This window comes from Oryza brachyantha, chromosome 1 (assembly GCF_000231095.2).
Source record: "Oryza brachyantha chromosome 1, ObraRS2, whole genome shotgun sequence".
Classification (NCBI taxonomy): Eukaryota; Viridiplantae; Streptophyta; class Magnoliopsida; order Poales; family Poaceae; genus Oryza; species Oryza brachyantha.
In genome coordinates, this window is record NC_023163.2 from 25046459 (window position 1) to 25072499 (window position 26041).

A 26041-nucleotide genomic window follows, 5' to 3' on the forward strand; every position below is an offset into this window, starting at 1 on the left:
GGGGGGGGGGGGGGGGGGTGGGTGGCGGCGTGCGTGTTGCTCTCCGAGAACCGAGAGGCCAGGAGCGCGGAGAGGGTTCCAAAGCGTGCGGTGGTGGGTGGGTGGGTGGTGGAGGGGGAGGGAGGGATGCGCGGAAAAGGAACGCATCGTACGTGCTCGTGGATGCATGGGCGGGCGTCCCGCGTCTCCGCGCCGGAGGCAAAGGGGCAATGTGGCTAAAGATCGCCGCGCCCGCACGCTGGATCGCGTCGAGTTTTCCATGGTTTTTCTCGAGCTGAAACAGACGCGCGGCAGATGGTTTATTTTTAGAGTAATTTTATAGCCCCTTGAGAAGATAGTACCTATATACTGGGAGGTACCAAATTTTACGTTAAAATTTTAGCACATTATTTTCTCAAGAACCGTAAAATTGCTCTTATTTTTATTATTCTAGTGGAGGTGGTCGGTTAGCTCTCAATGGGTGGAATGAATGCATAACTCCAGGCCTGCAAATACGGAACTTTTTATTCTTCCAGGAAATATTTAGTGTGTGTATATTTTTTATGCATTGGAAGTACAGTTACACTGCTCTGTTAGCAACTTAGCGGCTTCCTATTTACAGCAGATAGGACGAGCAACAATAACAGCTCGCACAAGGTACAGCAACTCATCCCGTCGTGAAAATCAAATCGTGTAGTACTGTAGTAATACAACGCCACAAGCTGACGCCACGGCAGGTTAACGGCATGCAGCCTGATTTCTCTCAATATACAAGTACAGCGCATTGCAGAACTTAGCCTGACCAGTAGTGGATTTAATTACTGTCTTACTGATGCTTTGCTTGCATCGCCGCTGGCGTTTTCAGACCAGAGGGCAAGCAAGAGAGAAACCGCAGCAATTGAAGCTGGTACTGTCATCTGGCGCTGGGGCGCCTGTTCCGTTTCAGAAACGAAGCAGCTCTCTTTCTCGTAGCTTCGTATTGAGTTCTTCTTTTGAAGGTAGTTTCCATCCACTCTTCTTGGCAGCTGACCACCATGCCTTCAGCTCATCCTAGAAAATACAGAAATTTATTCAGATTAAACTTTGAATTACAAGCAATGAATTTCCCTCCAACAAAAAAGATTGACCAGGAATTGTTTAGTGTCATTCCGTTGTCCATAACAACAAGGACCACAGTACTATCTTTTCATGCATTACCTGGTGGAAGTCGTAGTTGGATACAAAGCGAGAATCTACTTGGCAAGTTGAATTCCTGATGGTCACAGAAAGGCGATTCCTATCCAGTACTCCTGTAAGATAAGGCATATCACTTCCGTTTCCTTTTTTTTTTTGAAAAAAAGGAAAACAAAATATTCTGTAACCAGCATTATTGTTGCTTATCGCCATATTATACACAATAGTTTAGCAATTTACCATTTATTCTGGCAACATGGTATCCAGTACCACCCAATGCTTCCTCCCATTTACCAAACCGTAGACGCAAGAAAAAGCCATCTAAGGTGGTGTGCATAACTGGTGACCTCATCCATCTGTCAACAAATATTACGCCACACATTACATTTACACAGAGAGGGATACAAACACACGAAATAAATATCCGGTTCTCATGATTTTCCCTAATTTGAAGAGCACCTTACACAGAGAGGGATGCCCTATGTACGTCAATTTAATCAATGAACATAGCTCCAGAACACAGTGATATTAGATTTTCATTCTGGCCTTTAGTTTTAAAAAGCTACAGCCAATCAGTACACTGATATTAGTATTAAACTAGAGAAAATGCCCGTTAATGCTACAAACACATACTATTTCAATAATATTTCTGGAAGCTATTATAATTATAAGGCGCCTTTTGTTTCCTAGGAGTATGGAAGGCATGCATATCATTTATTACAAGTCATAATTAATTACCTCATAAGTAATAGTCACTTTAATAGATGTATTATACTCTACAGTAGAAGAAATAAATGTCGTTTTTCACAGAACACAACTTTTTTTTATGTGCTCATTAGCTCAGTGACTTTTCCGAGTTATCTTTTATGGTGCAATCGACCCTATGAAATACTTGATAACTGAAAAACAGCAGACTACCATATAAAGCTATATGAGCATAACAATTGTCCAATGAAATATTCCTTAATGCCATTCTTTCTATGTTCCCCTTTTTAGATATAAAAGATGTTATGGAATCCCCAAATGCAAGCATTCATATGATTTAAATAGAAGGTAGAAATGATTAAGCAACAGAATTCAAAGATGATGCTAAAATCCTTTAGATTACCTTATTATATCTGAGCGAGACAAACGGAGCCTCTGCAAGGTTCCAAAAACTACAGTTGATTCATCACAAACATCATTGGGCACAATACCATAAGGTACCATTTGTTTGTCATCTGGCTGATTCTCAATGGAATGTGATGCCCCTTCTTTGCTTTGTAGTCTCTTCCTATCAATATCTTCATTATATGTGTTTGTTTCTAAATTACATTTAGGAGGTACCACATTTTCATCTGAGTTCCCTCCACAATTCTGATATTCATGCCCAGACAAAACGTTTTCTCCTAATTCTTTGTCATTGCCAGGAGATAATTGTTCCTTACCTTTATCACCTATCCATAAAACTATTCTTCCTTCTCCACCAGAAGACTTGTGAGTTTTTTGAACAGATTCATGCTCATCATGACTATTGTAACTAACAACAAAAGAGCTTGATCTGTGATTACGCCCTTTGGACATTCCATGGTCACATGTGATTGCCAGATGTACTGCTGATGTTGTTGCATGTCTAAGTGCATCCAATCTTTTAGCAAAAATTGATGCCATTGTTTCAGATGGCTTATTGTCATCTTGGGGTGCTGCACATTTGCTACTTGTAGTTTCGTTGTCACTTCCTTTGCCAGTGAAGAATTGTGCATTGTTTAATTCTTTCTCCACATTAGAATCCTTCGGTGATGAACTATCACCTAAACCTTTTGGGTTGGCAGCACCAAAATCACTTTCTTCATCACAGTCCATTGCATCCATCAATTTCATGGACGTTTTTGGCAAAAGTCTACTTACCCATAAGCTTTCTGAGAAATCACGTTTATCTCCTGTTGCAGCATTTGAAGAGCTTCCATGGAATCCATTTTGTTTTTCCTCTAGAGATCTATAGCATGACTTACCCGAGTTGAGCAATTTCAGATTTCTTCCTGCTCTTAAAGGGAATATTCCAATTTGATTTTGAAATGCCCCTCTATCACCATCAGAATCCATTTGAATTCTACCTGCAGGTACAGTCCCAGTAGCTACATCAAGAGTTTCTCTGCCCATACTGATTGGTCTGCTACTATTGAAACCCAGTGTTAGCCTGTTGGCAGTGTAACTGCTTTCTGATTGGTGACAGGTATTTCTTGAAGTTACCATAACATTGTGACCATAAAGAGATTCAAAAAGAGAATTAAATCCAACAGACTGCAGTGGAACACCATTGTTGTTTTGGAGTGGCAAAGGGTTTGCAGGAAATTCCTCTCCTGTAGCTGCTGAAAATTTCTGACTAACTGGAACAGTAGTTTCATCAAACACCTTTACTCCATTAGTGAGAGTTGACATCCAATTAAAGAAAGAGCTGTCATTTTTGTGGAACAATCCTGAACAAGAACTCTCATTGTCTTCCCTTTTATATCTTTTATTTCCAAACATCATCTGAGCTGCAGAAAATTGGCCATGCTTCCTCTTTGGAGCTTTTGTACTTGGGCAGCTCTCTATACTCTCATTGCTGTCATCACCTTCATTTGTGTTGCTAACACAATTGCTATTATCATAGATAATCTTTTCTTTTCCCTTCTCAAGCTTTCTAGGATTACAAGCAGGTAGTGAGTCGTATCTTGCAAAAGGATTAACACTAGATATTAACTCACATCTAGCAACAGGATTTACAGCGGATGCAGTCTCACATCTAGCAACAAGCCCATCCTTATGGTTGTCCTGCAAAGACTGATCTTGGCCACTGTCATTTCTATTACCTAGTATACCTGTCAATTCACCTGGCAAGGTTGCTGCATCACCAATGTTCCCAAGGGCGGAAGTTGATTGTATATTGTCTGCGTTATTCGGAAAAACAGAGTCTTTCTGGCTAATTGCCTTTACTAATCGAGCGCGCCAAGCATTAGCTGCCCAAGATCGTTCATCATGGACAGTGCTTACACAGAGAGCTTGTTTTTCTGCAATAGTAGGAATGACCTCTTTTCTGAAACCTGAACCTGTCAAATGTTATGATAAGTTCTTTACTGTTAGGAACTGAAAAGAACAGGGTTCTTAACAGATTACCTAGACTTTGAGAAGTATCCTTGCAGCATCTTGAGGGACAGCTACCCACTTCATCCTCCTCCAGCTTATCCACACAGAAGTTGTCAGATGATTCTTTCCCTTCATTCATCACATCCATCCCACCACAGCATTCTACAAGTATTAAGCTAGGCATTAAGTGAGGAAATGACCATCTGGTGAAAAAAAAAATCCATAAGATTTTTATTCTATTTGGATAATAGAATAAATTTCCTAGCAAACAATCAGGAGAGATGCTCTAAATTATTTCAGAGATTGCAATTTGCTGATTATGCTAATTTCAGCAGTCCCTATTATATCCCAAAAAGTTAATTTATCTGTCACAGTTTTTTTTTTTTGAAAAAACTAATTCGGTACTACCTATGTTTCTTGGATTAGATTACTTAGATTGTCTGAGAAAGTTGTGCTTCTAGCTAGACCAATAGCAACTGATAAATGCTAGGCCAATAAAATCAAGCATCACTTCTATACAAACTGCCTTTGAACTACTCAAAACCTTCATGCCTTTTAAACTTACTTGAATCTTGCCCATGTGATCTTACAGAAGTACATTGTTGAGCATCAATATTTCTTATTCTAGATGGGCTAGGCATGAATACTCTCACTGAACTGTCACTGAGAGCTCGTAATTGGGATGGCATCTTTTCTGCGTCTTCTACTGTAGCATCTATGTTATCACCACTCTCCCCACCACCACCACCACCACCACCACCACTCTGTTGAGGTGAAGATATTACTATGCTCAACGTATCTGCATTCCAACGAAGAGAAGCTTTCCTTGTGCTTAAGCTGGACGCTGCAATTTTAATGCTCAGACCCTCATCTGGAGACCACACCAGCTCAGAGACAGATCTCATGCCGAATATTATGACTGCATTTACACCTGCACCTGAATGCCACCATATGCCTTCAGTAGACTATTAAGATAAGAGATTTTTTTAGCTAAAAGATAAGATGATTATTTGCAGGACATATAGCACGAGTCTGTTTTTCTCTTTTTCAGTGAGGCAGATCACATATGATCCCTTGAAAAGATTAACATATAAACAAAAGAAAATTTCGAAAATTTCTGTGCATTTTTTTTAGTTACAGCAAGGTAGAAACTAAAAAGATTACAATATAGATTTATCCCCTACAAGTGACAAAAGTATATTTTTCTTATACTGCTGCATATAATAAGGCTGGGCATCAATCTGACTGACAAGAGTCATAGTCAAGACCAGCCTTTCTTATAGGTTCTTTTCCACTCTTATGCAAAGAATCGAGCTATCCTAAATGAACTAGATGCAAAAACTCCATCTTCTTGTACCCTTTTATGAGTTTATCCAAAAAGGCAGGTATTCCCAGCTTCTTGAAACCTTTCGGTCTTAGCTAGACCCAACCCAATCCGTGGATGGATCAGACTAGGAATTCAGCTAAAAAAATACATCTGCCCACAGTTTGTATTTTTTGTAACCTTTCAAAAAAAAAGTTTGTGATTTTTCTACGTGATATGTAAAAAAAAAACAAGCTTCACAGAAAAGCAGGATAAACAACATAAAGAAATCATCAATAAGAGAGAGAGAAAGAGAGAGAGAGTGCCAATAATAAAAAGAAACGCAATTTCTGATGCAACAGCAGCCCACCTCGGGGAGTAGCGCATCACAACCATCTCATCTCACAGCATTCCTTCTCCCATCGCCGAATCCCCCTCCAGCGCTTCCGGCCACCGGCTCCTCGATCGGATCACCAGACGGCGCAGCAAGGAGCCACCATGCAAGAGAGAGCTAGCCGCGACGAATCTGCAGGCCGGGAGCTAGCTAGCTAGCTAGCGCGGGGGAGGGAGGGAGGCAACAGGGCAAGGCGGGGAAGAAGAAGAAGGACAACCGGAGAAGAGCGCATCTGGCCGGCCGCCAAGCGGAACCTACCAACAAAGCAAAGCAGCTAGCTATACTAGTTTTCCGGGTCGCTCGCAGCCGCAGCAATGCGGGAAGGGGAAGCAAATGCATCTTGCATGCCGCCGCGGAACGCGAGGCGGTGGTTGAGCCACGTAGAGGCCCCCTGGGACACAAGCGCGCCTTTGTTTGGCCGCCTCCTTTCCGTTCCTGCATCTCACGGACCCGCGTAGTGCTATGCGTGCTGCGTGCTGCGGGCGGCGACGTCGTCGACGACGACGACGACGACGACGCCGGTGTTCGATCGATTGGGCGCGGGGAGATCCGACGGCTGCCGGCGGCGGTGGGGAAGTGAAAGGAAACGGTTTTAAGTTCTCGAGGACGGCCTCTTATTTCTATTTCTACGCTAAATTATGAAAATAGATTAATATATAATATCTACTACACAAATATGTACTTCTATAATTTATTATTTTTTTATAAATTATAGAAATTATATTTTAACTTGTATGTTTATGTAGGGATATATCATATATTAATCTATCTATATAAATAGTTTTATATTCTTTTATGATTATTTAGATAACATGTAATATATGAGAAACAGACGGAATGTTTCCGACAGGTTTGAACCGACGCCTGTAAGGGAAGCTGTCCGTGTCATGGTAGGGTAGAGAGAGACGGGGATGGGCGTAACAGTGAGCTGGTTTTTTCTCCCCCGTTTAGGCCATTCGGATGCCGATTGTCTTATCACAGTGTTTTTTCTTGAGGTTCTTTTCTTGTTGGATTTGGTATTTATCGGCAGGAGCCACGCGGACGCCATGTCATTCACATATTATCCAGCGAAAGTAGATAAAAATCAAGCCGCTAAACAGAGGCGGTAATAGTCACTTGTGCCATCATGGTCCGTGTCAGCACCTAAAATAAGATGTTGAAATAGGCCCCCACAATGACACGCTAATAATTAAAAATAATGATTGCTATCTTACATTGAAGTCTGAAATATGAATTCTGATGTTTGAGTGAAATATGAATTCTGAGCTTTGAGCAGCTAACTCCTATTTGAATATTTTTTACATCAAAATTACCATTCAACTAATTGATATCACTTTTCATGCATATATTCAGTGCTTGATATTTGTCCATGTCCAGGATCATGCTTACATAATCTATGCTTATATTAAATTAAGCATCCAAAAGAGAACCATGTTAGCTTGAAAGATACAAGTGTTTACTTATGTACTCTCCTCGTTTTACATTATAATTTATTTTCAAGTTCATCGTAAGTTAAAAATCTTTTAAGCTTGATCAAATTGATAAAAAAATTGATATAACAACATTTTTAACATATTATAAATATGTATTTAATAGAAATATGTATTTAACAGTGGATTAATTTGGTGCTGTATATATTGGTATCATAAATATGTTAGAACAAACTTAAGGTGGCTTATAATAAGAAATGGTGGGAGCAGATCCTAATGTAGTAGATTGTTTTGGGAGTTTGTATTAAATAAAACTAGCACGGTGGTCCGCACATAATGTGTGGCTAGCATTATTATACATGGTCTCTTATCTTGATAATAATTAATTCAATTGTTAATTGGAAGTTAATTTTTTATAAATTTATTTTACCCTGGAACCTTATTTATCTATATTCTCTATTTATACATAATAATTAATTTGTAATTAAAATTTTAGATACTTCTAAATTGTATTTATATGTAGACTATTTCTCTTAATTTTACTTTGTAACCGGAATTTTAGATGTTTCCAAATTATAATTATAGATGGTCATTATCTTTTCTTTTTTTGATTCCAAAATAAATCCAAAAATCATTTTTAATCCACAAAATCACATTCTTTTTTCTCCTCTATCTTTTTTTTATCTCTTATTTTCCTTTGAAGGCTTGACCCCAAAAAAACCCTGATTTTTTTCTTTCTTCGATCCCAAAAAATCATTATCTTTTCTTTTTTATTCAAAAAATCACGTTTTTTCTCCTAAAAACCTCCTTGTCCGATCTAGGTTAAAAAAACCACGTTTTTTATCCAAAAAATCAAGTTCTATTTCATCCAAAAAATCACGATCTTATCTCCTTTTCCGATCATGATAAAAAAAATCCAATCGTTCCAAAAAAAATCCACATTCTATTTTTATCCATAAAATCAGGGTTTTTCTCCTCATCGCATCCAGATTAAAAAAAAATCCAACCATTCCAAAAATTTTATCCAGAAAATCACGTATTTTTCTCCTAGAAAACTCATTCTCCAATGCAGATTCTAAAATAATCCATGCTCTTTTTTATCCAAAAACCACGTTATTTTTGGGGTCTAATAATAATTTTTTTATTCGGTAGATTCAATGCGGGGAATGCACACTTGGTGGGATGAACATGACTTAACTAGATCTCACGCTTCCCCTGAGGCTAAAATATGGCAAGTTTCGATACCACATTGACTAATAGATGTCTTAGGTTATATAGCACGTAGAGAAAGGGGCCAAATCAGACATGGTCAATTAGGAGGGATATTTTGCATATTTTTTCAAAGGTAAGGAAAATGACCTAATGTAACTTGATGATAGGGCAGTTAGGGGCAGATGGGGAGAAATTAGTACTCTAGAAGTGTATTTTTTGTGAGAGAAAAAAAAATAAACCCTAGAGATATACTTACTATATCGGGTCACATAGGCTTGTACTTCATCCGTTTCAAAATAACTCTATCTTAATTTTTATTTGTCTCAAAATAACTTCATCCTTCATGCACTTATTACATTGAAGTGTGTAAAAGTAAAAAAATGAATTAGAGCTAGATAAAGTAGGGATAACAGTAAAAATTTCATAAATTGAAGACCATACTAGTCTTTTTACTTCTATATCAGTATATGTACAATGGGTAAAAGTAAAGTTATTATGGACGAAGTGGTACTCTTAAGTTTCACTTTTCCATCATTAAACAATGGATTTTGGAATTAATAACTGTGACGCTATGTCCTCTCAATTTGATAAGTATTTTATTTATTTTAAATTTGAAATTGATAGTTAGCAACTTATTAACGTTGATTCTTCTTTGATTATAAAAATATATATTTAAAACAAAATATTTAATCTATGATAAAAATTAAAATCTACAATATGGATGTGGCATTTTATTAAATTCAAGCTAAAATAATTATTGTGGAATACTTGTACTATGTGTATCCGTAGACTACACGTGGGGTACATAATAGGAAGGTTATTATATCTATATCGTATCGGCCAGGAGTTTGGTAATAGCCGGATTGCATGCCACACATACCGGACCCAGCCGTATTCATATGATAAATCATAGTCTTATCAGATTAGAAATTTACCATATCTATAAGCTCTACCTCTCACTGTATAAGAGTGTACGAGGGACCCCTCGGGGGGCACAATCATATATCTACAATATAATCTCAACAGGACTAGGGTATTATCTCGCTAGCCGAGAGCCTGAACCTAGGTAAACTTTCGTCTTCATTCTAACCATCGACTTCCACGTCTTTTAGCCACCCTATAGTATTATTGCCGACAATTATTGTTGAGAAGATAGTTCATGAATGAACTGTTTAGAAATATTTTAAATCTTATAAAAGAATAATTAATATTAAGAGAATAGTTTATATCTTTACCTAAATTAATTGGACGCTCCTCTAGGAACCACCATATTAATCCTATGTAAAAATAGTTAGAAATTCTCATGTTAATTAAATGTTTTTGTAATCCATGTGTTAACCAAATAAAACAAAATAGCTTGACCCTCAAATCCACATGAAAAATACAACTAACAGATAAAAACTAGATCCTCAACCTATACCAACGTGAATGAAGTTCCTAACTAGATTCAAAGTCCTGAGCAAAAACAATGAAATAAAATATAAGAATCTGATTAAAAAAAGTGTTAATGATGATGGTTCTTTGTCTCATCTAAATTGCATTATAAGCTATTACGAACAAATCATATAATATGTCATTCTTAGTTGGTGGAATAATATCATTTAAGATAATGAGAAGATGTCATCATCAAGAGCTTAAAGGTAAAATAGATGGGAAAATAGTAACAATATATTATGTAGTTTCTGTATCATTGATTCATTATATTATACAAAGATCCATGATGTTTTCTTATATGGACATGTGAAAATTACTATATTAATTATAATACCATTGTTGGTGTTATAGGAACCGATGTTCTCCCACACTAGTAGGTCATGGTGTGTGGGGACCGAGGCTCGTCTTTCTTGGAATGGGTCGAGCCGATCTCTTTCATAGGGAGTAGATGGGTCTCCCCCTCCCAAGACCTTGTGTCTCCATAGGAAATGGCCTTCTCGGAGGGTTTGCGAGACCCCGAACCTTATGCGACGAGTAGACAAGCTCCTAGGATTTGGCAACATCCCTTTGGGAGGGGGTCGGGTCATCCTCACCCACCGAAGAACAAGCCGGCTCGAAAGCTGGCTCGACGCCTGCCAATGCAGAGTAAGAGAGGGTCCTCTCTGAGGATCTTATGAGATCCTGGCCCTAGGCGGACGAGCATACAAGCTCCCAGGACCTAGACGAGTCCCTTTGGGAGGAGTTGGGCCATCCCGTCTAGGGTTTGCAGAACCGTGGTAACTGCAATTAGTTACTACGTGCTCCGTCAAGGGACGTATCGATAAGTCATGATTTGAGTTGCTAAATTTCACCCAAATTCAAAAAGATTGAGAAGTTTTGTAAAGAAAATATGACAGGGGTCGATTTATAGAGTTATTTGATGAATGAAACCTGTGAGATATGAGAATTTTTAACGAATATTAAGGTTCAAAATATTGTTAGCCTAGGGAAAATAAAAAAAATTAACATCATTCATCATGGCTCATGAAAGTGCAACTAATATTGAGAAATAAAACTTGTATGGTCCCTAAGGTCCGGTCAGCTTTGGACAAGGAAAGAGAGGTCCCTAGCCCTAGGGGCAGAGCTGCTTGTATCGAGAAGGGTTCCTAGGAACTCACCCAGAAAAATTTTTAGCTATAGTTTATCAATTTTCACCATATATGCATCTTCTCGATCTAAATTTAGTCACATGTAACAGTGTAAACTTAATTCAAAGCACTAGAAAACAAGTAGTTACCTCTCTATTTTGTTCTAGCTCCAGGCTTGCCATAGCTTGCTACATGTACCACCAAATCCATCGCTTGCGCACGAGTTTTTATGGGTATGATGTTTTAACGTATAAGTATTTTTAAGTACATATAAGTTTACCATCTTATCTCTTAAATTAGACTTTTAAATTTATAGCAATTAATTTTTCGTTTATTTTCTAAATAACTATAAAAATTAGAAAATCTTCCATTTTTAGCGAGAAAGAACACACGGTTTGTAACGTTTGACTGGTCTCAAAGTACCGTCGCTTGCATTCTACAGTGATTTAGATTGTCCTGCGGCCGGTCTTGCTGGACAGCCATGTGCTGACTATAAAAGAGTTAGTAAATACTAGTATTAAATTAAGACATATTTTCAGTTTCCTCGTAAATTTGGTGTGTACAGATTAGAACACCGTAAGTCCATACTAGAGCCCATGAAATTCAACGGATTCAATCAAAAATCGCAGCAAACCATTAAAAACCATTTGAGTTCTTATTAAAATGCTACGAGCTCGTCACATGAACTGATGTTCCAAAAACACAAATTTTGCACCGCCGGTGGCCAACCCGATGAGAGGAGAAGAGAGGAAGGAAGAGCCAACCACCGAGCTTGCCTTTCGGCCGGGTGGCGTCGCTGTCCGGGACCGGGCCGGCCCGCGTAGCGGACTTTCGGGTGAGCCGCCCGCCCCGGCGAGGCGTCGCCCGCCGCCGCCCCCACTCCACTCCACTTGCTCTCCTCTTGCGTTTGTCTCCCTTCCCTTCGTTTTTGGCTCGTTCCGGCGGGCGGGGCGGGTGGCAATAATAGGATACTAGCGCGGGGGAGGCAAGTTGGTCGGCGCACTCAGCAATCTGCTGTGGCTGTGCTCGCGAACCTCTTTTCGCCCGTCTGCTCCTGCCTGCCTGCCGCCCGCGATCGCAGATCGGGATCTTGGAGTCAGCGCGCGCGGCAGGTGTGTTCTTGCTTGCTTGGATGATTGATCCTCGAACGGATCCCAATTATCTTTTGATTTTCACTTCTTGATTATACCTGCTTTCTTGGTTAACCTCGAGCTTGTTAGTTAGCTTCTTGGGATGCCTGCCGCTTCTGTTCTTGCAGGGGACTATAGTAGTGCTAGCTTTATGCTTATTTCTCTCTTTTCTTTTATCGAATTTTGGTATGTCGCTGGCTGGCTTGCTGGCAGAGTTTAGTCTGATGTGGTGTTGAATTTTCAAGCTTTCGAAAGGTTCATTTCTTTCTCCTCTTTCGAAAGAGGCAGTTTGAGCTGCTCCTTCATCAACGGAATCTGTGGGATTTTAAAGAAAGCTCTTTTGTTCATCATCACTGTTCTAATACTTCTTGGAAGCGTCCTCTAACAATTTCTTAGGCCTGATTCTTGCAACATCCTGTTGGCCCTGGGTCTATTGATCAACACCACCTTTATGGCTGGTGCAGGATGCCTTCGGTTAATCGGTTTCTGTTTTCCAGTAGTGGTTTTCCAACCTGGTGTTCGGTTTTCCTGTCTTTTCTCCAGCTAAGCTCGCCTTTACTTCACCAAAATCAAGCATATCCGTTACAATGACACCGCAATCGTTATTTTTCCCTTCAACATCAATGCTCAATAATGAGATAACGGCCGTCCTAATCCTACCAAACCTTGATGTTTATAGTTTCGATGAGCTTTTGCTATGTTTATCGTAACAGTATATTATTACTCATTAGCGGGATCAATTATACACTTCGCTCATGAAGTTTGTTTTGATTCCTTGTAGAAATTCTGGTTCAACACCAGCCAACTTTTATCAATCTAAAGAACTTGAGGACAACAGCTGTGAAGAATTGAGTATATTGTTCAAAGATGGGTACAAGAATGCCAACCTTACGGAGACTGTCAGCCACACTGTCATCGGTGTTGCTCGAGTGGATCTTGATGATGATGCTGTTCATTGATGCAGTTTATTGCTTCTTCGTCACTAGATTTGCCCGTCTCTGCAGATTACCGGCACCGTGCCCTTTCTGCTCAAGGCTAGACCACATCCTGGGTAATGAGGAGCCATGCTTCTACAGGGAATTGATCTGCAAAACTCACAAGTCAGAGATCTCATCTTTGGCATTCTGCCGCCTCCACCAGAAGCTTGCAGGCGCCCGGAGTATGTGTGAGAGATGCAGTGACTCACTTGCTGAGACACAGGAATCAAACACCGATGATAGATCAGATGAGCCAATGATGGATAGTAATCAAGGAAATAGTGCTGTGTTGCATCACGATGTTAAGAGAATTTGCTCATGTTGTGCACAGCATTATACACAACAGAGACCAGCGATGTTTACTCGAGCGATCACAGAACTAGAACCTGCTGAGGCTGTTTTCTCACCAAAGATTTGCACAGATGATTCCATACTTCACCAAGTGGATAAGTCTTTAGATCCCAAAGATGTTTATCACCAGAGTGATCACTCCACCCATGAACGAGACAGTGTGCTGCAGATGACATCTGGTTCCGAGGATGAAGCTCCATATGCTAACGATGGCAAAATTTCACACCATCATGAAACCAATTGTATGGAGGAAGACTCGCAAGAAGATGCCACTGCCGAGAGATTAGTTGTTTCTTCCACTTTGTTGGTCAAGTCATCAGAAATGAATGTTCTGATGGAACCCAATGTTGCTGACTCCCATGATATGTCCTCACCATATGTTCTTGTAGATGATCCTGATAGTATAACTGGTGGGGGCCAAATTGATGCAAAAGATGTTTCATTAGGAAGGCAGACATGCCAGCATGATACCCTACCTGTTGTAAAAGAGTCAGGTTTGACAGGTAATTTAGTTCCCCAATCAGGGATGGCTCCTGCTAAACTTCTTTTTCAGTTGAAATATTAATAACATAGATAATCATGCAGATGCCGATGTTCCCGAATTTCCAGTTGCATCAAGTGTTGAGTCACCTCGGAATCTTGGTTACACTGAGGCATATCATGGGGCGAGTGAAAGCGCCATTGAACCATATTCATCTGAATCCACAACACTAGAACAACACTCTGCTGTTTCAGAACACAATAGCACAGAAGGTATATCTTGATGATAGTTTACAAGAAACTGAATGGTATTTTCTTCCTATTCGTCTAACCCCCATCACAAATAAAAAATGAAATTTCAGATGATCTGGAAGGTCACAGGCCAGAAAATACTGTTACATCAAGTACCGAGTTTCATCAGAGAAGCGCATTAATTGATGATGATTCAGGTTAGGTTGTGTACCTCAGGACTTATTTTATTGCTTCAGGAGATATATATCTGAAAGGTTTCTTAATTCCGACCTTCTATCTCCCTAGCATTAGTATACTAAAACACTTTTGTGTTTTCCCGTCCAGTTAATTTTCAAGATGACTATGTTTCACAAGTTAATTCTAGTTATGAAGTTGTTGATGAAGCTGAAGATTATGCTAAGAAAACTGAAAAGTCTTGTAATATAATAACACATGAACCGACACTCGAAGATCCTCCCAATACAGCCACCAAAGATCTGATAGAAAAAGGTTGGTTAATTTCTACCTTCCCTCAAGCAACAGTGTTTTAAAAACTGGCAATTATATTTAACCTTTTTGGTTAGGTTTTCTGGAAGAAGCTCCTATAGCACCACATGCTATTAGACCAAGCAGTGAAGTATCTCAGGGTCTCAATGTCATTGAGGAACACCCCAAAACAAGTGCAACCATTGGTGAGAGGAGACCATCTCTAAGCACTCAGATTAGCATGAATGAAGCCTACAAGATTGCCATTGGTGCCAAGAGTAGCTTGCCATCCCCCACCTTGACTGATGTGATTCTTGGAAAAGACACCTCTTCTAGTGTAAATGAAGAATTGAGGTTACTGCTGTCACAGCTGTCAGCTTCCAGAGGGCTCGAGGCTCCGTGGATTGACCCAGGCCCTAGCCCACGTGCATATGGGCGTGGCGACGATTTAATAGTGCAGAACATCACAAATAGAATTTCAATTGAGAGAAATGCATCGGGTTTGGAGTCACTAGAGGGAAGCATTGTAAGTGAGATGGAAGGTGAAAGTGCCATTGAACGGTTGAGACGACAGATTGATCTTGATCGGAAATCCATACAGCTCCTCTGCAAGGAACTGGAAGAAGAGAGGAATGCTTCAGCAATCGCTGCAAATCAAGCTTTGGCTATGATTACCAGGTTGCAGGATGAGAAGGCTGCAATGCAGATGGAAGCTTTGCATTACCAACGGATGATGGAAGAACAAGCAGAGTATGATAGTGATGCATTAGCTAAAGCGAACGAGCTACTTGCTCAGAGGGAACAACAAATAGAGGAATTGGAAGCTGAGCTCGATAACTATAGGATACAGTCCAACCAAGTCTCCTTTAAAGAAGGAAATACTGCTGAAACTTTGCTTGATGAAAGTGATCTCGAAGTTCCTGTTATTACCATGCCAAGTGGTATAAATTCATTGTTGAGTTTTGAAGATGAGAGGGCATATATAGCAAATTGTTTGATGAAGCTGGAGCAGAAGCTCCACTCCTACTCCAACAATAGCGCTTCTATTCACTTGTCAAATTCAGATGTCATAGAGGATTACCTTTCCAACAAAATGCAAGTTGCGGATGATGACACACTACAATGCCAAGAAAGCTCAAGAGAGAAATATGAGCCCATTTTCTTGGCAAAAGAAGCCGAGTCTTCAGCAGCGAGCATGGAGACTGATCTTAGCACGCTTCAGGAGGAAATCCTAAACTTGAACAAAAGATTGAAGACATTAGAAGGAGACTGCAATTTTATTGAGCACAGCATAAACTCACTCAGGAATGGCAAAGAAGGTGTGATTTTCATACAAGAAATCGCTAATAATCTGAGAGAATTGCGAGCAACTGCTGTTCATAGTAAATAAGACGTACAGGTTGATTTTAGTTTCTTCTTACACAACTTGGTTAGGACATCCTATCTGTAGAGATATATTGCAGATTCCATCCATCATGTGCATCGTATACTAGGTATTCTGTTCTAGCTTGAGGGAAATTGCAAAGAGATGGCCTGTATCATACGCAAGTCAAATTGTAAGTTATGCATTTTTTTTTTTTTTGAGCTTTGGGTTTGCTCATATTCTTTTTATTGGATTACTGATAGACATATTTGTTCACCTCAATAGCAGCAAATGAAACATGCTGAGTTGAAAATGTGAAAAAACACTGAAGTGGCCGAAGGAATCATGTGCGTATACAACCTGAGGTTGAGTTGAGATAGACTTCGACGATACCTTCAATTTTGAATTGCTGTACTCACGTTACTTGCACTCTGGAAGAACGCCCCAGTTCCGTTACCTTGGTATCCAGCTATTCAACCTGGCAACCTGCCACTGCAAAATCACGTTCTCCTTTCCCAATCTCTATTACAGCTTTCTTATGCATGTCAGAGAAAACGAGAAGCATGTACAATATAACGCTGTAAGCAAAATCTGGAACTTCCAAAACCGATTATGCTCTTTTGGACTGAATTATTAAATGCAGTTTTGTGCTCCCAACCAAAAAAGAACTAAAGAGCAACCATAAAACAACAAAAGCAGCGGACGGAAAATTTAAAGGATACTGCAATGCTCTACACAATGTATTCTTTCTTTCCCCCTTTTAAATTAGAAGTTACAACATGAAGGCCATGGCGACCCTTAGATCATGCAACCATGGTCTGTGACAACTTATAGCAGGCATTATTATCGATTGTGTACAGGCATCACCATTGCCCGTTGGCATGGTGATACAGATATTCTCCGTTCATCCGCCCACTCCCTAAATTGGTGTAGTTTCCCATTTGCCGTGAGAATCCATTCAGGTTAGCCCCAAGGTTCACCGCTGGATTTGAAAAGTTATGTAGCCAAGGTTTTGAAGTAATCGAATCCATCCTTCCATTGGAATAAGCATCAAGTGTGGAAAATTGTCCCTCTCTCAACCTATAAAGAGCATTCAGCCTGTCATAAGCCACAGGGTAACCCTCATCATAGTAGTGGTCAGTCAAGTTCAACCGGCCAGAGCTACCTGCGGAAGTCACTTCAGAGTTCACTAAGTTTCCTCTAGAAGAAAATGGCAAGCCAAACGAATGGTATTCGTGGAAGGTAGACTCTGCCATGCTCCCACTGCTTTGTTCCTCCTCAAGCAAGTCATTGATGATATCAATGTGTGGGAATTCTTCTCCCATTGGCCCTGGCAGTTGGTATGGGCCAGGGTTTGTTGGAACCTCCCTCTGGAACTGCTTATGAAGTCCCCCAAATTCGCTTTGTTCATCTGTTCTACTGCAGCTCACTTGCTGATAAGAGTTGTCCATCCAAGCTCGTGTACGTATATCACTGTTGGTCGTTTCATGGTAAGGAGAATCATCTACCCACATGTGTTTGTTAGCATCATTGTCACCTTTCCATGGGTGCCAGTTTTCTTCTGACTTGCTCTGCCCAAACATAAAACATTGTTTACTTGCCAACTGCCCATCCCTTCCAACAGGAGGTACCATGGCAGATGCTGCTGAGGCATAAGTTGATAGTGGCTGTGAAGGTGTGACACTTTGGCCAAAAGAAGTCGACTGATCAAGACTTGCTGAGCTTGTATCAAGATTAGTCTTACCGACGATGGCATTTCGGTAGGTCTGTCCTGCATAACTTGGGATAGAAGGGGATTGTTCATTCCTCGATCGTCCAGCCACAGTCAATGAGCGAGAAAGCATTGAGGGAACTTGAACTGCTGAAGTAGGCGGTAAAGTTGATCTTGGTGCCTGGAACAAAGGAGCACTTGAAGGCCTCGATATTACAGGAGTTTGGGAAATAGAAGGGATTGCAGCCTTTTTGGGAACAGTAACTTCTCGAGCTTCTGAATTAGATGCAGGAGGCATTTGCCGTGATACAGGGTTAAGTGGGGTAACCTTATCAACCTGAGGTGCTGGCGATTTTGGTGTTGGAATGGCTTTAGTAACCTTTTCCACTTGTGTGGCAGGTGATTTTGGGCGCACAGGAATAGCTTTAGCAACTTTTTCAACCTGTGTAGCAGGTGATTTCAGGGGAGTCGGAACAGCTATAGAGACCTTATCAACCTGTGGAGCAGGTGATTTTGGGGGAGCGGGAACAGCTTTAGAGACCTTATCAACCTGTGGTGCAGATGATTTAGACGGAACTGGAAGAGCTTGATCAACAAGCAGAAAGCCTGAAAGAAGGGTAGCAGCTTTATCAACTTGCAGTGGACTTGAGTTGATTGGAGTATCAATTTGTGGAGCCGAAGATGACACATGCCCTTCACACAAAACTGGCTCTGCTTTACTCAGAGTGGGAACAACCGTAGGCACAGAATTAGTGCTTAGAATGGTGGCTGGTTTTGCTGGAGTGACTTTACTGGCATCATTAGTGACTACTGCTAGAGATTTTGGAGGTGATGCATTAATATCAGCAGCAGAGGTAGTTACTGAGGATTGATCTGGGCTCTTCAGAACTTCAGGAGTCTCTTCTAAAGAATTGGATGAGAGTGACGAGGATGAACAGGTTGCTGCCTCGGCTGCTGCCTTCTTTTCCAAATGAGCCTGAAGTAGTTTCCTGCCCTCAATTTCCTTCTGTAAACACACATAAATATAGATACATCAATCTTTAGCAGTACAAAAACAATTGCACAAGATATACATATCCATGCAATGCACCAATTTTGATGTAAATAACATGAAACGAATTTGTTCAAGGCTCTTTTGCATCTTGTGACCTGTGTTGTGTACTTTGTGTTCTCTAGCATATGTTGCATGTACTTTCGTGATGCTGAAGTAATATGTAATTGTAACATAAAAAATAAATGCAAAGTTATGTTTTCATTTAGAATGCTATCTAGTAGTAGTATTACTCGATTGTTTATTCATGGACTGAGAGGTAGTCCATGCTTATCAGCCATACAGTAAAAAACAGGGAGAATGATGTACAGTTAATCGGCACATGGTAAAGAAGAGTTTTAACAGTCTAGCCAGAACATATTGCTTTGGTGTTTGTTCCTAAGACTTAGTATTGTAAAAAAATCTATCAAAATAGCTAACATATTTCATTTCCAACATAAACGAGCAAATTTACAGCACAACTAGGCATAACCAAACTACAAGTCCATGAGACCAATGATGATGGTGGTATACTTAAGATGACCATTTTGCAACCAGGGAAATGCCAGTAAATACTGGAAATAAAGTTAAATATTTTATAAATAATAATTTGACCTCATGTAAGCGTTCGCCAAGTTTCCGAAGCCTATCTTTTAAGGTAAGTAGAACAGTCTCCTGATCAAGCTTCGGAGCTGGGCCACAGCCAGATGAATTCCGGTCTGAGCTAGTCGTGCTTGATGGAAGATCATCCACATCTTGAGTACTGTTCATATTGCTTATGCTCCTGCTGCGCTGAGTTTTCCCTCTGTGCATGAATTCAATTAAAACAAATCCTAGTTGCCAAAAGAAAGACAAAGTACCAACCAACCTATTACGTGATATCTGATCTTTACTGTCCAATGAGTTGTTTCTTTTGTCTTGCACAATACTCATGGTAGAAGATTCAGATGAACATGATGATGACTTATTCTCCATACTAGAGTGTTTCTTCCAAATCTGCACATTTTTCATCTCATTGTTAACATCACTCATTCTATTAACAGGTTTTGAAATATTATCACCAGTGTCAGTTTGGTGTACCTCAGTGGACTCATCTAAATTGTCCGACACATCTGAGGCACCTTCTTCAGAGGCATCTATTTTCGTAGATATCCGTCCTGCTTGTTTAGAGTCCTCCTTGCCATGAATTGTGTTTTCATCTTGACTTCTTTCTGCAAAATTTGAATTGGATTTTTCTTCTCTGTCTTTGTCTTTAACCTTACGATTGTTCTTCTTCTGTTTTGCCTGAAAATGGTAATTCATCACTATGAGCAAAACAAAGTTCAACCTAACATCAAAGTAAATGATGATGGCATGACCATGTTAAAAATTAACCTGTTTTTTCTTTGAACGTTTGTCCTTTTCAGTGGTACCACCACGCTTCGCCTTCATCTCAGTTTCAAGGAGCCAAGCTTCTTCCTCCTCGCGAATAAGCTCCTCTTGCCTCTTCAAAGCAACAGCTTCTTGATAGGCAACCTCAATCCCACTAATATGAAAGCAAAATGTCAGGGGCAATGAAAAAGGATGAAAGGTTATCTTGTGCAAATTTAAGAGATATTGGACTATACCAGTATATTTTTAAGGGAACTTGAGGATAAGTTCCAATTTTGTATTACAAAACTATTAGTTTGTTATGGAACTTTTAAGGGACATACTGCAATGTAAAACATCAGGAGGATTCATGTAAAAGCTCCATGCTTAGTAATAATAGAATTCAGAAGGTACACTCTTCAATGTAAAACAGAAAGAAAACTGTTGCATACACCTACTATGGACAAGACTACCACTGGTACCTATGTCAACTACAGCAGGCTAGGCAAAAAAAGTTCAGCTGGGTGGGACTGTGGGAGCCGTGCAATGGGCTCCAGTTAGGAAAATGATAATGGGCTAGTAATTTGCAATGGTAAAATTCCATTCAGTGAGGATTATGAATAAAGATAGATTGTGTATTGACACATTAATAAAGGCTAAGGCCATGCATATGAGGATGTCATGTGTCTTTTGTGAATTTAAGAAAGAAATAGGCCCTGTTTGTTTCCACTTAGGATTATTGTAATCTAGATTATTGAGCTGGATTGTTATCAGCTGTAGGTAATGGATGGCAAGGTGGGTAATTAGTTTAAAGTACCCAAGGGTAGTGGGTCTTTAGCCACCCAATAATCTGAAAAAAGCACCCTTGGAGGAGCTTGTCAGATTATAGTAATCTGGGATCTAGACTATAATAATTTGTCACAACAACCTATTTGTTTGTTTCAGATTATTTCTAATAATCTAGATTACAATAATCCTAAGTGGAAACAAACATGGGCCATAAACTGAGCCTCTATCTCTTCAATTCCTGTTCCAATCACTCTATTTACTCCACTCTCCACCTGTCCCCATTATCATTCTTCTAACACCACTTGACCTGCGTGACACCAGTAACCTAAACATACAGTATCTCACCCATGCTAACTCCGAAACTAACCACCAGAAAATCATTGAATCATTTTATAGTTACACCAGTGATGCAAGCCAAAAAATTGAAGATGAATTGGAGGTACATGAATCATCTGGTTGATCAACCACTAAACAAAAGATGGTACTAAGAAAATCACATAAAAGAAGAACATAGTACACAAATGGTTTTATACATTTATGATATGTACCCAGAAAACCTTGCGGAGGTAACAAGATGGTTAAACGGAATCATATTACCTGAATATATGGGATAGTGCAAATGTTTCAAGTATCATCTGACCAAGTTCAGTTAGGCGCCTTTCTTCACATTCAATCGAAACTTTGTTAACTTCTCCAGAACCATCCTAGAAAGATGACATGACAACAGCTAAGCAGCAAGATAATAGTTATACTGCATTCTAGTAATACAAATTCTTAGAATCTTCAGGTATCAAGATCGCAAAATTGGAAAGTTCATAATTTCACTCTCATTCTACTCCATCTCAACTCTTAGGCCTCATCGAAGATAAGCGCTGTTCTGATTTTCAGTCTCCAAGGTACAACTTCGACAACCAGAGAAAACTACTCATACAAATTCAATTTATCCAAATTGAATATTTAAGAAAGATCCCATAAAAATAAGAAATAAATACTCTGCTGACAAAAGTATAGCAAGATAACAGACTGGAATTTTGAAAGTAAAAGCACTGTTTGCAGCTTATCTCACCAATTGAATTGAATTGAATTGCCATAAGAAGGGATAGTAATGAAATGAGTCACTAAAGTTTGGTGAAAGTTTTAACCACATTTATCCATTGAAACTGGAAAAACTGGAAGGTTCAAGGGAACAAATTCCAAAAGTAAGACCCATTCTTGTGTCCCAACAACATATGGAGTTGAAAGCATGAAAGAAGGTGCCAAGATTAAATAAGTTAAACAATGATGGGAAATGGAAGGTGAGGAAATAAGCTTGACATAGGACACAAAGTACAGAGATATGAGCTGAAGTAAATTAATTACATATCAATGACACAAGAAATATTAAGATCGCAGTAAGAGGCATAATGATATAACTCATTTGGGAGCCAGAAACTCAATATTAACTGTATAATATGTAAACTGAATGAATAAATCATTCAAAAGTACCTACCTTAGTGCGGCTCTGGGAACATTTGTCATCCTTTGGAGACACAGGCTGACAAGGCAAGGGTTCTAAAGCTGCCCTGTCAAGCAAAGCTATGACATCACCAGCCAAAACAAACATGTCCATGTCAACATGGACCATAGGCACTGGCAGCTCTTCAAAATCCACTGAGTTTATTATGCCTTTCTTGCTCTTGTTCTTGCTCTGGTACTCAAGGGCCTTCAACCCTGTATAAAGGGAGTCCATAACTAATGTTGAAGTTACTTCTTTCTCAACAAAGAAATCTTTCACTATTATTTTCAGTATGACATCACTCCTCTCTCTTGACATGCGATGCCTTGTTCTTTTGTCAATTGCAAGCCAGAAGGCACAGAAACTGCAGTGCAAACAAAGATATGTATGCATTAGATTTAAAGTTCAAAAAAACCAATCACAATACTTAACCAATCATTGTGACATGATAACAGGATGTTCAAAAATTTAATTGTTTAACCTGGACCATCTCAGTTTGTCCTCAATGAGCTTGCAAAGTCTACTTCTGCGCTCTTCAACAAAGCGCCGGTAAATTTGCTCTATATTCGTCATATAGACACGGAGTAGTTCTCGTCGATAAGGGCGGTCAAGGCAACGAAATGGGCGGTCCACTTTCTCCCTCCAATATTGAGAAACAGAAGAGAACAGTTACTGATAGCTCAGCAATCAATTTATAAGTACATAATCAAATTTCTGAGCACATCATAGCTGAGCATTGACAAATGAAACACTAGAGCAAAGGTAGGGATTCACCAAAAAGAAAGAACTTTGGACATATTGCAGTATGACATGTTGTAATTTGCAACAAAAACAAAAAAAGGTTTATTCATACATGAGCAATTACAGCTCGTAACAGGGTAAATTAGGATCCGATAAGATGAAGCCGCACAGGAAGTGTAAAAATTGAATTGTGGAGACCATAAATGCCCCCCTCCCTCCCCACCCCCCCCCACCCCGCCCCAAAACCACCTTAGCTCAAATGCATCATAGGAACAATGCAATGAAGAGATCTTTTGTGTTCAAGGGACATAGGGAAAATATACATATCTAAAGCATATATATGGAAATTTTACAGATAATGTTTGTAGATGTGCAATTATATCAAACCATATTGAACCAAAAAATACTTTTAGTGTGATCGTGAAAATCGGTAAGCTACCTACCTGATAACCTGAACTTGAGCAATGATTTCAAGAACATCATCAACAAGGAAACCTTCATGGATCTTTGACAACTCCATAAACTTTTTCCATCCCCAGTCATGTTCTTTCTTCCAGAACCTGTGCAAGGTGTCTGCAAACGTACTAAGTTAACCTCTGAAATGGAGTGTTTAACTCACAAAAGAAGAATCATCAGGTTGCATCACCTGAATATTTAATTTTTTTCGGATCATGATTGCCCACAGCTATAGTAAACTGTGCAAAATGACTCCATCCTGGAAGGTGTTAATGGTGTGATTAATAACTGAGAAAGACATAGGATAGTTTAGCCAACATAACAAACACCAACCTGGAAGAAGTTTGTCGTGATTAGCAACACAGAGAAATAATGACAAGTGATTGGAAACATCACACCCTTGAGGGTAGACTAGAATGTACCTGCAGAAAAAAAACAATTGTTGATGAGCAACTCTTCAATTAATGGAATATATAGCATCTAAGCAGCATGCATTGCAAAGTGAACTACTAAGCACTTTAGAGTTCCCAGTTCATAAAAGAGAACTGCTGCGATAGAATTTTCTTGTCAGTTACAATCAAGAACTTTACCATTTATAACCACCAGCTTCAAACGGTTCACTTTTCATTTCTCTTTTCTTCTCCTTTGAAAAGTTTTCAATTCTCCAAGTATACCGCCCAAATAAATCTGAAGGTCTAGGCCCTGAGATAACTGCCAGACTTTAGCTAAATGAAATGTAGCTCAATTATTCAATTACACTAAAAAAAGAAATGTCTCTAAAGAAAAAATAACATGTTGATTTGGGGATGCTGACTAAAATTACTATCATGTCAAGAACTGTAACTGACAAGAAGTTCCCAGGTTTATAACTTCTGTCAAACAAAAATGTTGGTAAATAACAGATATTATTAGCCTAGAAAACTAATCATAAGTTCATAGGCTGTTTGTTTTTCCCCAGAAAATCCTATCAAAATTTCAAACCTTAGTGTAGTCATTTTAAATTATTACAGTAATTATGAGCACAGCGAACAGAAGCGGTGTATTTGCATACCTGGATCATCATCTTCACCGTCAGAGTCCCAAAAGGGAGGGGCCGTGGAAGGGTTCCCATTCTCGACATTCTCGCAAGATCGATACTCATACAGGGAGGAACTAGGCACACTGCGATCCTTGGTGTCTATCGAGCCTCCTGTCCCTAACCCATTAGTTGCAATAAAATCTTCAACTGTCATATCATGCTCCATCAAATAGTCGTAGAATCGCACGGCGCCTGATTTCGGATCTGTGTACAGAAACAAGGAAATATTTTCTAAATTCAGCATGCTAGCTTTACTGTCTCGAAATGGCAGCGTAATCAAACATGTGCTAAGCCCTCAAAACTCATGGCAAACCGGCTTCAGAACAACTAGTTCGACCACAGAAATCCATGATCACTGCATACCAGTATCATCCATCTAAAACCAAAAGCCCTTCATTACGGGGCACAGCAAACGAATATCACTGCAAAAAATAAAGCAAAGCTAGAAGCAGGCGGGAGAAACCCAACACGCCTCCCGACGAGGCAACGACGAGTTCCTCCGCGACTCCAAATCCCCAAACAGCCATACCAAAAAAGGCCGGCACCAAGCCCTCAAACCCTAGTCCCCAATAGCTCCCGCCGCAAACATCCCAGCAGCCCGAGCGGCGTCCCCGTGGGACGGACGGAAGGCGCCCGATCTCGTGGCGGCAGGAAGGAGGAGGGCCTACTATCTCACCTTGCGTCGGCGCCCGGTAAGCCTGACGCGACGGCGAGCAGAGAGAGCCGCGGCGGCGGCGGCTGCTGCTGACTCTACTGCGCGGCGGCGGCGGCGAGACGAAAATGGGGGCCAGGCGGGGAGGAGAGAGAAAAAGGGGAGATGGGCATATTTTGGATTGGGGAATTTATATTCTGGCGAGTGGGGCAGACGAGTTTGCGCCTGCGCGATGTGGTTTCTTCTCCGCACGGTCCGATCCCCATCTGTCGCCGAGATGCGCACCCGTGCGGCCGGGGCCGCGTATGGGATCGGAGCAATGGACGGGGAACAGGGGCGAGAGACGAGGAAACGGCGATATAGCTCTGAATCTGAAATTTCTTGTAGGTGGATATTTCCTACTTCGCAAATCCACGTATTCAGATCCAATATTACATAAAGAACATATCAATGAGTTTTTTTCTACTTTCGATTAAATATAAAATTTTAAACCACTTTAATTTAAGCTAAATACTTCAAATCCAAAATAAATATGTGATCTAGAGTTGTGTTACATACATGTAT

The 26041-nt window shown here is 40.0% G+C and overlaps 3 protein-coding genes across 6 annotated transcripts; 1 reads left to right on the forward strand and 2 right to left on the reverse strand.

Moving 5' to 3' along the window:
* Positions 1-506: 506 nt before the first annotated feature.
* On the reverse strand, positions 507-6259 carry LOC102716826. Its single transcript, XM_006644726.3, has 7 exons — positions 5931-6259; positions 4823-5194; positions 4288-4419; positions 2261-4220; positions 1393-1508; positions 1177-1268; positions 507-1029 (listed from the first exon to the last, which is right to left on the reverse strand). The coding sequence occupies exons 2-7, from the start codon at positions 5160-5162 to the stop codon at positions 922-924; spliced, it is 2748 nt and encodes a 915-aa protein (XP_006644789.1). The 5' UTR covers positions 5163-5194; positions 5931-6259; the 3' UTR covers positions 507-921.
* A 5819-nt stretch (positions 6260-12078) lies between these two features.
* Positions 12079-16755, forward strand: LOC102717474 (myosin-binding protein 1-like). 3 transcript variants are annotated; one of them, XR_001551390.2, is made up of 7 exons: positions 12079-12269; positions 13069-14118; positions 14201-14368; positions 14458-14544; positions 14672-14836; positions 14911-16368; positions 16461-16755. XR_001551390.2 is itself a non-coding variant. In XM_015842346.2 (6 exons), exons 2-6 carry the CDS (start codon positions 13155-13157, stop codon positions 16200-16202), a joined length of 2676 nt encoding a protein of 891 aa, XP_015697832.1. In that variant the 5' UTR covers positions 12079-12269; positions 13069-13154; the 3' UTR covers positions 16203-16733. The 3 variants fall into 3 exon arrangements, 1 of the variants encoding a protein (XP_015697832.1); XR_001551391.2 differs by having other exon boundaries at positions 16464-16755; XM_015842346.2 differs by having other exon boundaries at positions 14911-16733.
* Positions 16756-16885: 130 nt separating this feature from the next.
* On the reverse strand, positions 16886-25601 carry LOC102717748 (TNF receptor-associated factor homolog 1b-like). 2 transcript variants are annotated; one of them, XM_006644731.3, is made up of 14 exons: positions 25502-25601; positions 24799-25029; positions 24338-24458; positions 24081-24169; positions 23938-24006; positions 23735-23864; positions 23032-23190; positions 22545-22914; positions 21653-21759; positions 20291-20441; positions 19997-20200; positions 19785-19912; positions 19532-19721; positions 16886-18892 (listed from the first exon to the last, which is right to left on the reverse strand). In XM_006644731.3, exons 2-14 carry the CDS (start codon positions 24989-24991, stop codon positions 17039-17041), a joined length of 3765 nt encoding a protein of 1254 aa, XP_006644794.1. In that variant the 5' UTR covers positions 24992-25029; positions 25502-25601; the 3' UTR covers positions 16886-17038. The 2 variants fall into 2 exon arrangements, with proteins under 2 accessions (XP_006644794.1, XP_006644793.1); XM_006644730.3 differs by having other exon boundaries at positions 19785-20200; positions 24338-24449.
* Between the last annotated feature and the right edge of the window lie 440 nt (positions 25602-26041).

Coding starts and splice junctions, on each gene's coding strand:
- LOC102716826 (XM_006644726.3), bottom strand. CDS start 5,162: ATGAGATCTGTCTCTGAGCTGGTGTGGTCTCCAGATGAGGGTCTGAGC. Junction 1,509..2,260: donor TCTCGCTCAGATATAATAAG/GTAATCTAAAGG, acceptor ATTTGTTGACAG/ATGGATGAGGTCACCAGTTA. Junction 1,269..1,392: donor CCATGTTGCCAGAATAAATG/GTAAATTGCTAA, acceptor CTTATCTTACAG/GAGTACTGGATAGGAATCGC.
- LOC102717474 (XM_015842346.2), top strand. CDS start 13,155: ATGGGTACAAGAATGCCAACCTTACGGAGACTGTCAGCCACACTGTCA. Junction 14,119..14,200: donor AAAAGAGTCAGGTTTGACAG/GTAATTTAGTTC, acceptor ATAATCATGCAG/ATGCCGATGTTCCCGAATTT. Junction 14,837..14,910: donor CAAAGATCTGATAGAAAAAG/GTTGGTTAATTT, acceptor CTTTTTGGTTAG/GTTTTCTGGAAGAAGCTCCT.
- LOC102717748 (XM_006644730.3), bottom strand. CDS start 24,991: ATGGAGCATGATATGACAGTTGAAGATTTTATTGCAACTAATGGGTTA. Junction 24,170..24,337: donor GAAGCTGGTGGTTATAAATG/GTAAAGTTCTTG, acceptor TTTTTTCTGCAG/GTACATTCTAGTCTACCCTC. Junction 23,191..23,734: donor GCTCAAGTTCAGGTTATCAG/GTAGGTAGCTTA, acceptor TCAATATTGGAG/GGAGAAAGTGGACCGCCCAT.